Source organism: Bombus flavifrons, chromosome 3 (genome assembly GCF_040668555.2).
Source record: "Bombus flavifrons isolate JBK064 chromosome 3, iyBomFlav1_principal, whole genome shotgun sequence".
In the NCBI taxonomy this organism is placed as follows: Eukaryota; Metazoa; Arthropoda; class Insecta; order Hymenoptera; family Apidae; genus Bombus; species Bombus flavifrons.
Window position 1 is genome coordinate 18,646,657 of NC_138444.1, and position 13,492 is coordinate 18,660,148.

The 13,492-nt window shown below is 38.6% G+C and overlaps 1 protein-coding gene across 2 annotated transcripts in view; it reads right to left on the reverse strand.

Moving 5' to 3' along the window:
* The window catches only part of LOC138178199 (pseudouridylate synthase RPUSD2), a 178,061-nt gene extending 164,606 nt beyond the window's left edge, over positions 1 to 13,455 (reverse strand). The window contains exons 1-2 of one of the 2 annotated variants that reach the window (XM_069109780.1): positions 13,303 to 13,455; positions 12,294 to 12,508 (exon numbers count right to left, since the gene is read on the reverse strand). In XM_069109780.1, coding sequence (XP_068965881.1) covers positions 12,294 to 12,434 — 141 coding nt within the window. In that variant the 5' untranslated portion in view covers positions 12,435 to 12,508; positions 13,303 to 13,455. The remainder of the gene's footprint in view (positions 1 to 12,293; positions 12,509 to 13,302) is intronic. The other variant, XM_069109781.1, reaches the window with a different exon arrangement.
* Between the last annotated feature and the right edge of the window lie 37 nt (positions 13,456 to 13,492).

A 13,492-nucleotide genomic window follows, 5' to 3' on the forward strand; every position in this document is an offset into this window, starting at 1 on the left:
TTCGGCCATTCGTACGTCTAGCTTAAACAGGTTCGTGAGGATAACATACGCGGCGACAGGAAGCCTCTCCGAAGAGGAAGACGCTTCATTTTGATTCACTGGTCAACCTGGATGTACACTAACACTCAAAAGCAGCCAGACCCTTGCTTAATTTTCATGAAATATATCTCAATTATAAAATTACAGACGCAGATTCCAAACTTTATAATATGGTCTGTCCTATTTCACTGAAAAGACAGAGAGGCAGTCGATGAAACGTAGCGAATTGCATAACATTTTATTTTATATAAAATGTAACTTATATTTACGTTTCGATTTTTTCTCCACAATTGTTTTTTTTTTTTTTTAATAAATACAACTCAATTATAGAATTTTACAATTCGAAATTATTTAAATACACCGTATAGATAATAAATACTTTGTCTTCTCGTTACGTGAGTCAATTTTCATTCTATTTAATGCTCGGTTGCGTAAGCTTAAATATGAACTCAAGAAATTAACAATACCATACGAAACGTCGAACGATTATAATCTGACTCTTTTACTAAGTATAGTTGTATGTACTAATTTAGGATACATAGAAACTCGAGCATTCCTACCTTTTACATTCAAAAATGCAAATTTCTTCCTCTTTAAATAAGCAATCGCAAACTTTTGAACGGTAATATAGTCTCAACAGCAGCGATCTAAAATATCGACCGCTTACGTAAAATCGTTCTACACGTGCTACAAAATTCACACTGAAATATTCGCATTCAGACGTGTTCAAAGTCAAACATTCAAATCCAAGCATCTCGATCAAATTTCAAGTTCAAATACCGATATCAAAGATTTCGATTCAAATGTTCAAACGCAAGTGTTCAAGTTCAAACGTTTAAATACAAATGTACGAATTTAAATTTGCGTTAAACGCATCCGTTATCAAACGACACGTGACAGACACGCGATCAGATAAGCAGAAACAAAATGCGAGACTGATTCTTCTCTTGTCACATTCCGGTGTATGTGCACAGACGAATCGTCGACGGCTGCACACAGTGTGGAGAATCGTGAGACGTCGCCGTATCTAAGACGATAATTATAAACCGACACATCGAGTCACGGTAGCCGACAAAGGTACACCCTGCGATCTATTTTGTGCCCGCGAACGCGTTCCATCGCGTTAGTTCCGCCGCGTTACGCACGTGAATCGACGTAATCGACGGAACGCTGGTTTACGTCCGCGCGAAACGATTCACAGCCGGGCCACTCGTTATCGTTATTTTTAATCCTGTTACGCATCGGCGTACTGATTTTTCACGTATGGCCTCTGTCTCACAGGGAAAAGTGGATCGAAACCAGAAACGACCGCTTTCAGAGACACTAACTTTGATCGAAGCAATCTACTAGAATTTCTTATTGTAAAGATGTAAATATGTGAGATTTTTGGAATTTTACGATTGGAACACGGACATTTATACAAATTTATATTCTTCCGGATATGATTGAAAAGGTGAATGAAATCTGTTTGAAATCAGTTTGCAAATACAGTACATTCTATCGCTTATTATTATTGTTAATTAAAATTAATCGTCAACTAGCATAATTCAGGCTAAATCGTTGATAGACATAATAAATTTCTTTCCACGCGTTTTTTCTTCTCACCTTTGATACCTTTACAGTGCGAGACCGGTTCCCGGCCAACCTGTTTACTAATTAATTATTTATTTATTATCCATTTATTAGCGACCCGACCCATACCATACCATTTATATTATCTATATAAGAAAGTAGCGATAATTGGCAAGCCTGGCTTTACCTTAGCCAGGGAAAAGCGCAGTAATATATCAACCGTCGTTTATCTGTTAATAGAAATTGTCGTGTCCACAAGACGTTTATATTGTACTAAAAGTATATCAAAATTATACACTCTGAATCTATCCTTGCTCGTAAATTATATACGTCTAGGTTCGTCGAGGCTTACGCAGTAACTATCGAGACAATTCCTGTTCCAAAATTACCCGAGACGTTTGGCATCCAAGATAAAGACATTTACGATATACACGCGTGATCTTACATTAATGTCTCTCCTTTTACCACACGTAAATTGGCAATTTCAAAACGTTATAATATTCGTTCGTATAACGTTCGAACGTTAACATTATATCTGTAAAAAGCAAACATTTAAGAATTAAAATAGAATTCCGAGCAATAGACGAATGGCAAAGAATCTTCGTAAACCTACTGATGGCGATCAACGATCGTTCGACAATGATACCACCGTAAAACTCCAAACAAAACGCGTACTTTTGTGCTTTGTGCCCTTTAACAGTTAGCTTCAACAGCTTGAAATTTCTCACGATATTCGCCCGATCTACTCTTTTCGTATCAGAAAAGATCGTTCGCGTGAAGACGTTCTACGCGGGATCTTCGAATTTCAATAAAATGACTGAAGAGATTACGATGGACTGGTGCAGTCGATTTGCGTACGTAACAATAAAATGAATAGGCACGTGGCCGTGAACGGTTGCGCTGCGAATCATCTCTCGTGTCATGTTCAGGAAATGATACGGCACTTTCTTCAGCGATTCATCGTCGTCACCTACCGTACGAAGCTTCTATATTCGTCTATATACCGGAACAGATGCCATTTATTGCTCACCCAGCGGCTTGTATTCCTCTTTTCCCCGTACCCCGCTAATCGTACGTCCACGAAGACGAGAATGATACATTAACGAGAATGATACGTCCTAAATTTGGCAATTTTCTTACTTAGCCGCTCATCTTTACAGATTCATTTTTAATACAACAAATATATCCCATTTTCTTTATTAGTTACTTTTTATTACAAAGAAATTTGGTCACTCCCGCCGGTGAATCAACGAAGGCAATCTCGTATCATTTGCGTTTCCACCAGTTTCCAACTTTCCTTTCGAATATGGCTCGTTTCGGTCTCATTGTACGATAATTTACATTCAAATATCCTATAAAAGACATTATATCACGCCAATTTCCATTGCTATCTACTTTTCGTCGCAAGAATAACAAATTTCATTTTATTTTCGCCGAAAAATGTTTCGTCGTCGTTGCGGATGGTTAACTTCCCGTTCGGTGACAGGCGCTAATTTCTCTAACGATCGGCGTCCAAAAGAACTCGGTGATTCTCGTAACTTCCACGAAAACTCCGGTTGTCCCAGATCGAAGCTCGATTCGAAGGTTAAAACTCGCAACCAAGGGATGATCTCGATTCGTTCGGTCGCGTTCACTCGCTGTTACGTCCACGCGTTTATCACCGACACTCGATTCAGCCGCGAATGTACTTCAGCTGGTAATTAACTTCAATTACGAGTCGCTTTTACACCCTTCACCACCCAACCCTAGCTCCCCTCTGGCCCACCGAGATTCTATTTTTGAATTAGTTACTTCTACAACACGCTACGCGCGACTTATGAATAATTTAACTTGTGAATTATTCATGGCCAGAAAACTCACGATAAATCAAGCCTTAATTGTATACCCGATACGCAAACGGATAAAAACGGACGCGTTTCGCGCCCTTATCGTCAAAACCAGCGGGCATGTACTCGGCAGAAGTACTTTCATATAGGTTTCTGGTTACTTTTTACAGTGGCCCGAATCTTACAAAGATTGTCAGACGGAAATAGACAGTATCTACATGTCGTAGCGGGGATTTCGCGTAACTTTTTTGCGAACGTAATTCACGTTCGACTAATTTAAGCCTCGTAATCCGGCTCGTGGCACGATCCTTTGTCGTTTGAACGTGAATGACCGCGTTAAGGCAACTATCGATGGTACAAAGCCCGTCAAACCGACTCGTTTATTTATCCAAACACACGACAACCGACCGTAACGCGTACGAGCTTCGATATACTTGCTCTGCTATCATTCCACAAGATTCCTATGATTATTTATCTGACGATGAACCCGCAGGATATGCCACAGGAAGGTTCGATCGAAAAATATATTCTTAAATCTTTCCATAAAAGAGAGTATAAATATTAGTGTAGATATAAATATAAATAAAGTATAAATATTTCGTATGTCCTTTCCTATTATGTAGAACTGAACATTGTTTCATATAAGAATTTACTCTTATAGTCTCTAAATGATACGTATCTCGAATGTTTCAGATTTTTCTTATATACGTATCGCAAAGTACAGCTAAGATTCTACTTCTCAAAAATGTTCTAACGGTATCTTACGACGGACGAGATCTTACGATCGCGTTCAAAGCATAAAATCAACGACATTGCGCGTCACAAGATGCGCATATGCGAAAGAGTTAATAGACGATTTAATGGATTCTATGGAACGTTTACGAGCGACTGTAAGAGTTGTACGCAGGCATGAAAGGGATGAAAATTGGAATGGTGGTAACAGTTTCGGTAGATTAAAACGCCACGGTACTTGGCGCATTGTGGTCGGCAGAATATCGATAAGGACGCCTGCACAATTTTCGGTTTTATCACTGGCAAGCTTGTTCCCAGTCACCGTGACGTGGATCAGTTAACGAAGTACCCGGCTCGGCGACATTACCCTGCGCTCGATCGACCCGAGCCAATTTCCAATTACACTTTTTCAGCCTGAAACTGCGCCTCGTCCCTGTTCCGGGACGAGCCTAGAAAATCGATTCGATTTTGCCCAAAGGTACGTATGGCTTTCCGATAATGTTCCCAGGCTTTCGTTTCCACGTGTATAGAATTCACGGAAAACTTCGGATCGAATCTTTACAATTTAATCAAATCAATGTCAAATATACCGTATCAATGTATAGAATGTTTGATCAAGATTTAAGCTTCCAAATATCTTCCATAACGTTGTATCCCAGCCTATTTTCAATCGCGATACACATTTGAATACAGAGTCCGTGTCTAATAATTCTGAAAATTAAATACGTTTGTAAAAGCATCTGCCGTCTGTGCCGTGCCACTAAACACAAAGCAGACATTTTTCCAAGCCTCGCGTTCCAACAACGAATGAGATGTATATAACCTCCTAAATAATATCGCTCAAAGAATCGCCGATTAATTAACGACGAAAAATATATCACATCCGAGACAAACGTGCGTTATTATTCGACAATGTTCCGCGTATACAGAGCGATAAAACCGCATTATTTACTGCTACCCAGTACCTATAACAAGGCGAAACGCATCGCCAAACTTTATGGGCCAATAAATAATCTATTTCCTCGAGCCTTAACACGTATGTACTGCGGGTATATTTCTATTTCTCGTACTGTATCCGAGGCAATACACAGAGGGGACAAGAATGCGCCGCTGTCTATGCGTTCACGGATGCAGAGCACAGAAGCTCGAAATAAGCCGCAGCTGGAGCTGTTTAGGCCTTGTGTTTCTCTCTTCTTCTTCCTCCTCCTTGTCTGTCGCATCATCTTCGCCTATTGATTTATCTTTTGGCAATATGTCCGGGGATCGTTCGAAAAGATTGTCAGAGGCAACCAACACACACTGGGCATTGCCCAACGTAAGCAACCAAAGATGATTTATAGAGGCCGAAGGTAATAGTAATGTCGAACGCGTTGAGAATTGAAGCGGCATAAATCTTCGTTCCCACTGTACGAGAAATATTCACGAAGCTCGACTGCTGCGAGAACCAAACGTCTCGTTGCAAAGCTAATAAGTGTATTTTTAACGACGGAAATATATTTAGCTGACCCTTAAGCTAGAACAGCGAGACAGTCGCCACCGGAATCGTCGACTGTCGGTGTACTATCTTAAAGGTACGAAATTTGTTACGATTTATCGCGTAACGTTGACATTATCGCCTTACGTCGGCAACTGAAATTTTCCCTCTTGTTTGCGAACCTAGACTTATTCCGCGTTTCTATCTATGGGTAGCAGGGCTACCCGCATACCTTCGACCTACGTACGTATTCTTTTCGTACACCAAACATACGTGAAACGATAGTTTTACTTCTATACTTTCCTGAAATTTTGCACTTTCGTTTGGAAGGTAAATATGCACTAACAAAGCTGGCGTTTCGTCAAATCTCACGCGACTATTTGTTACTTGGCGATCTCTCTCGTTATCTTCGGACTCTTCTTTCCCAAAATTCAAATATCGTTACTGCAAATCGACCAAAATGTCCGGATATTTATGAACAGCGGTGTAAATACACGCGGATGCATGCGTTCGACGCTCATAGAACATCCTGCCTTCACAACGTTTGAAAGATAGCTTGTAAAACACGGATAGGCTGTAACGCGGTGGATTAAATACCTGGTACATGGTTAAATCGACGATTAAATCAGCGCGGGCTTCTATTATACCGGGCAACTGCTTATTGTCTTCGATGATATTATTAGAGGAAGGCTTGTTTTTTAAATTAAACTCTGCCTCGCCTCGCTGCACCGAAAATTGATCGACCGTGAATATCGTGAATATCGTGAATTACCCTGATGCGGGTGTCGTCGGATTGGCGAGGATGGCTCGTTGCCGCTCACGCCGCTTCGCGCGTTTAAGCAAGCGATAAACGTTATCGCCGACGAAGGGGGACATGCGTCCGTTTTATGAACAAAGAAGAAAAGAAGAAAAGAAACACGTCTTAAACGTGAATTTGACTCTTTTCGATCATTTTTTATAAAACGATTTGAAATTGCCAATATACGCGAAGCTATGGAAGAATAATTTCAAAGGCTCGTCCCATTTTCTTCGATCTTTTTCTTTTTATTTAAAAAGACAGTTTGATCGATGAAATATACGTATCTTCCAAATGTAAGGTTTAAAGTTTAAATTGCAGCTCGTTATCGTTAATTAGTTATACGAAAAAGATAGATACAGAAAGTACACAAGAAAGCTTTTAGCTTTTAGCGAAACATGAAGTTTTAATTACTGTAAAATTAGTACGAGAACCAATTCTAGAACCCTTTTAAAATCGAAATCGATATCATCGCTATTTTGAAAGCTGAATTATATTTGAGAGAAAATTATAAAATAATAAACGAGAAACTATATACATAATACAATCTATAATTTGTCAATTAACTAATACTGTGAATTCATAAATTACTACGCAAGAGAGCACCGATGGTATATATTACGGCACTTGTGGTAACGTAAAAAATTATGCATTTAAGCCGAGTAAGTCGAATGGCTCGACAACCTGTAACCGAACAAAATATATTGACGTTTAAAGCTAAAAGGTCCAGATTGCCTCTTGCTTCGTATTCCTCCTGAGTACACTTCCCTCACATTATACCTTAAGAAGAATCGCTAAAGAAACGAATCACAGAGAAATCCGCGTTCAGACCTGAAAAGCTTGAGGATAATAAAATCTGCTAATGAAACTAATTAGTTTTCGGCGATCCGTTAACGTGCCCAGGTGACCTGACTAGTGTTTCTAGCTTTGAACTTTTAAAATTTATCAGAATACCGAGTGACAGGCGTCGCAGCCGCGACCATCACCCCAGACGCGATCCAAAGGATATATTTAGTCGAATAGGAGCGGTACGAACGGGGCGAAGGGTTTCGCGTAAGTGCCGTGCAACAAACGCGATGCAAAAGTTTAATGGGACGTTATTCCGAGGAATAAACGATATGTTTTAGCTCGTAAAATAAGAGGAGTGGCACGACTAGCCAGAATATTTATTCATTACTAGTGTTGGCACCGGCCACTGGTGTCGACGATTCGATTTTAATCGGTACAGTTTAGAAAATACCTCTAGCTATCTCATGACCGAGTACGCTAAATCGCGAACGGGAACGTGGCCGAGAATAATCCCGGCCGAAAATATTGACAGTTCGATTTCTGTTCGATCATCTGACTCGTGTATTTGTGGAGCAAACCAGCAATGTTCTCTCTACTATAGACCGATACCAGCGTCTAAAACGAGTCGAAAGGAACATGTATTTCGACCATATGGTTCAAATTACGACGAGATCATCTTTCTGGTTAATTAAACGAAATCGAATCGCTACTAATAATAGACGAGCGAAAGCTGCACAGAACGTACATCATCCATAATTAATTTAAGAAAACCATTCATCGTATCGAAGTGTTTGTCGATAGAAGTCGCTTAAATGATGAAATGTTCAAGTATCGGAGTACTAATGTATCGCGGTATCCAACTATCGTAAATATTTGGATATTTGAACGTTTCAGTACTAAGATGCGGTCAAACTTGACTTATTAGAGTATCACAACAGTATTAAAATACAAAAGTACCGATGTAGTAAGTACCGAAGAGTAAGATGGTGAAGTACTGTAACGAGTGTATTCACTTCGCTGGTATTCACGAACAAAAACAAAAATATTTCTATAGGTCTCGCGAACTGTTTGTGAATTTCTTACAAGCAGCGTCTACAACAAAATCGTAGAGTAGCCGTAAAACGTTGCAAACGTGTTTTGGTAACTGACCCACTGCTTTACACTGACTTATGACTTTATGACTATTGGAGTATTAAAATATCAAAGTATCGTAGCACTAAATCATCGAAACATTGGCCACTCAAATATCGTAATGCTATTAACAAATAAATTATACGGCAATCAACATCCAGAATAATAACAAACGAAGTTTTCGCAAAGGTCAAATATCTACAAAGCACGGCACGCAGCATGCAGTCTGATTTAATGGGCACATTCTCGAAAGAGAATGACTTCTATTTACGATACCCAGTGACAAGTAAATATGATAAATGAGAACGTAACAATAAAACTAGTGCTTGGCCAGTAACGCGCAAGATAAAACGTAGCGGAAGAGACACAATGTGTACGTATGTGACTGTGTCGAGAATAACCTGTTCACCAATGCCGGCCGACCCGCGTGAAGGAAAGAAACTGACTCTGCGAAGACGTGTATCTTTTCCAGAGAAGGGAGAAAAGAGAAGCGAGAAAATAGAAGCGAGGGAAGCACGGTGGAAAGATTAAAAAAAAGGGTGTGTTGGAGAAAAATGGCTAAAAGTCGGAGGAACGACAGTCGGAGGATTTAAAAACGAAAAAAGGTCGACAGAGAAGTTTATTATATTCTTGAATAGCGTGCTCTCGGGGGCCGAGGACTCGCGGAAACACGCAATTTTCATGATAAAGCAAACAATAAACCGTGTCCTAGACGAAAGCGTAATAAAAAACAGGCTGTCGTGCAGAGTGGACGGTCGCTATTATGAAAACCATTTAATTTAAGAAAGGACGCCGTTATTAATTTACCCGATGACACTTGGAACATCAACAAAGAAAAAGGGAGAAAAGGGAGAGAAAAAAGTAATGATGCCAATGCAATGGCATTTGGGATGGGACGCGATTGAAAAGAAGGAAAGGTCGGGTCAGATTATTATTAAAAAGGCACCAGACGCTGAATGAAACAGGATGAATGGAAGAACGGGCTGAAACGGGATGAAAGGAAAAGCAACGAGTGAATTAAAAACGACGAGGAAGTGGTCAGAGGCAGTAAATAAATCGAGAAACGCCGCGAAGAAATTAACTTGGTAGGGAAAACGGAGAAAAAGAAAGGATAGATCAGAAGTGACAAATTTTCGGTATAAAGCAAACAGTGAATGAACTTGAAAAAGAAACAAGGAAACAGGCAGAAGTAAGGAGAAGCGTAAACAAAGGACGGTTGACTGTTTATAAAACTGTACAATGAGGAAGACGATAAAAAGCAGCGGCATGAAAGAAGAGAAGAAACAAAGGACATAAAGTCGTGTCAACGAGCACTAGAACGAGCAGGAAGAATCGAAATTAGAAATAATGTTCGAAACGCCGGACAGACCCCGATGAGTGAAATAACAGAGGAACGTAAAGCTGGCAGAAAAATAAGGAGGATAGGAAGAACGAGAAGAATGGCGGAGAAAGCGAGAAGAAACGCGCGACAAGAGGACGATCAGTCATTCCGAAAGACACGAAGGCTGCAAATAACTCGTACTCGGTGGTATCGGTCAAAAGCATCGGCGGATGTGTTATGACGCTCGTCCCTCTTCTCTCCGCAATGTTTTTAACGATCCTTGGTGAAACGCGGACAGAACGTACGGGAGTAAAAAGAACGAGAAAAAAGAACGAGATCGTTCTACACACAGAAAGAATCCTAAATCAACCAGGCTCGTTAACGTCACGTTACCGCTTTTTGTTACGCTTAATCCTTCCTCCATTGAATCGGGTGTTTTAATTCGCAAATTTTTTGTCATCATAGCAAACTTGAAATACGTTGAAGATCGCAATAGATGGAAGTAAGATAGATGGAATGCGTTAGATTTACGAAAACTGAGTTGGAACGGGTTCGAAGCGGTTGGGTCGAGTTGCAACGAATTGAAAAGAATCGAAGCGAATCGCAGTGAGTTAGAGCGAATAGAGAAGCAGATTGAAGCGAGTTGAAACGAGTATCAATGAGTGCGTTAACCAGCTACTTGGGTCAAATCAGAACGAGTAGCAACGAGTTAGAACAACAGGATAGAGCGAATAGAAGCAGATAAGAGCGGCTTCAAACGAACAGAACAGATTGGAACGGATGATCGAAGCAGATTCAAACAAAATGAAACCTATCGGAGAAACTTGGAGCAAATTGAAACCTACTAGGACACATCTGCAGAATACATAATTTATAATTAAATACAGAACTTGTTCACGATAGTAATAATAATTATCGATATGTAATAAAATATAATTTTCCTCGTGGGCTAGAAACAATTCTGCTGGAAGAATTATATTTAAAGCGGATTGAAACAAATTGATTATAAGGTTGAAGCGAATCGAAGCAGATGAGTGTAAAGTGGAGCGAAATTGAAACAATTCAATACCAAACAAAACGAGAAGTTCGAGTAGTTGTTAAACCACGTGATCAGAGCTAAACCATTCGAGTTTGTTTATCTATCAACGCAACGCATGGTATTACGTAGAAAATTGCTTAATAGGGACGAAGATAAAAGGAATTCTACAGTGACCTAAAAGGAATGCTTGATTCGCTAATAACCTACTACGCAACAAAAAGATCTACGAGGTTCGTGTATGCCATCGCGAGGTCTCTCCCTTTCGCTCGCCTCCAGTGTTGTAATTTTTAATCATAGCATCCGCGTGAACGGTTCCTATGTACAAGACGGGAATGTGGATTTCGCTATACAGTGAAAGTAACGGGTCGTAGACTTGCATCGTGGGAATGTCTCATGAAAGGGATGCAATTATTGTAAACAACTGCTTTATAACAAAATCCTCGTTATTAATACGATTACTTTTTCGATTTCATACCAATTTTGTTCTTCAAATGTTAATAATCCTTTTGCTTGTTGAAAAAGGAAGAATAAAATTCGGACTAAAAATTCGGAGACTGCAGCAAGCAACGCACGTATTTCATTGAAACTCGAAGCAATAAATACACGTGATCTCTAAAATTATTTGTCTGAATGATGCAACAGTGTTTTCCTAAAAAAAAAAAAAAATAATAATAATAACGATAATAAAGAAATAAGTCAGACTCCGAAAAGTCAGTTGCGTCAGTAACGCAAAATAAATTTCGTGATCCCATATTTTTCTATACCGTGCACGAGCTTATTGGAGCTCGTGTATTAAGAACTTCCCGTGTAAATCTTTTACGAACTATGCTTTTACGACTCTTCCTAACGTCGCGCGAAATAAATATACGATCTGAAAAGTATCACTCTCACAACTAACTACATTGGTAATTTGTGAAACCTACATTGATAGCCATACACGAGTCACTTTATGATATGTTAACCTATTAATTCGTAAAACTGAAGCAATTTACACTTGCGAGAATATAAATAAGAAATGTATTCAAATTTTTTTTTTTTTATATACTATTATATTTTTATACCATAAAGAAAAGAAAGAAATAAAACTTTTCATAATTCAATTAGTTGAATTTGAAGAGTGGCATTCCCTAATTTAAAAACTCACCATTGTACAGCTCAGTAATGTGATCGTATTTACATATTATTATTATATTTTTATGCAATTTTCGATGAAATTTTAGCGACTTATTATTAACTTTGTCATATATTGAAAATACATTTTTTTCTTAATTAACGATTTCGTTGCTATAGACGCATGCTTTGTATCGTTTTAATCATTTACATAATACTACTAACATAACTGTTACATCTCTGCAAAATCACTCCGGAAAAAGAAAGAAGAACGACAGTGAATAGCGTATCGAAACGTTATTTAGAAGAAAAGACAATTTTAACGAGATATAATTGCACAAATGAAGTAGCCGAATTTTTTGATACTAAATGCGTCAAACCTGTTTTTTTAAATATACCGATATATTCGTTTAAATAGATCACACTGCAGATATGTAATTGACGTAACAGCGAACTCGACTCACCTCCTCGTCCGACAATGGTTCCTCATAATCAGATTGCGAACGCTTAAACACAAAGATGCATTCCGATAAATCCAATTTGCGCGCATTGCCGAACTGCGTCTGTCGATCCGTCAACTGCTTCACACAGGTCGTCTCTAACATACTCTTCGTTCGTTGAACCACAATTTTACTGCAAATGCTGTAGTTTATAAATAAGCGTTTTGTACTAGAACATTCTGCAACGATAAAATAAATATCTTCGTTAATGATTTGACTTCATTTCTTTCTTTAAAAGAAGAAAACAAGAAAAGGAAACGGATTTAGACTAGCATTTTCCAAAAAATAATTTCATCCATAGGGATACATAAAAATATTATATACTAGCCTAACAGGCCAGTAACCGCGCAGCAACTGGAAAACTGATAAGCGGTATCGCTAACGGAAGGATTTCCATTCATCATCGAAAGTATGAGTCTCTAAATCATGCTACTTCATTCATCCGTGTACACGTGATACCAACCACATGGCCAGGTACTTATAACTTCATTTATAGATACGAACGGGTCTTTAAACGAATACGGCGGTGAATACAGTATGGATCGAATTATCGTTTACGTCACACTAAGTACTGTACACGTACGTGTTATCTTCTTCTACATATATATATATATATATATATGTGTGTATATATATATAGATAGAACATGACGTAGCTGTGTACAGATGCATTTATGTATATATCTATATGTATATTGACATTGTTTCGATGCCAGCATGTATTATAGGTTAGATTTTTCTGACTCGTGTCACAAAGTACTTTTAGATGGAGTCACTTGTTTTTCGAGCATTGTTTTAATCGATGTTACAGATAAAAATATCCAACAGAACGGAATAAATTGTCGTAAAATAATGTACTGTTGTGGATACGGAAGTATTGAAAAAATATCGAAGGGACGCGTTTAGGTTAAGGAGCGAATTCGAATTACTTGCAGGAAAATAATTAAATTATGTTAAATAGTGGAAAACTTACAACAGGTCTCTTTAATCTGTAAAATATTACGTTGATAAAATAAGACAAATATATTAAAATATTCGTATTTACAATGGAACACAAGATTTTTAAATACATATAGGAACACGCACCGTAAACGAACAATTTGAAATGATGCTGCTAGCGCCATCTGACGATGATGAATATAACTAACAGTGTAACTTCCAAT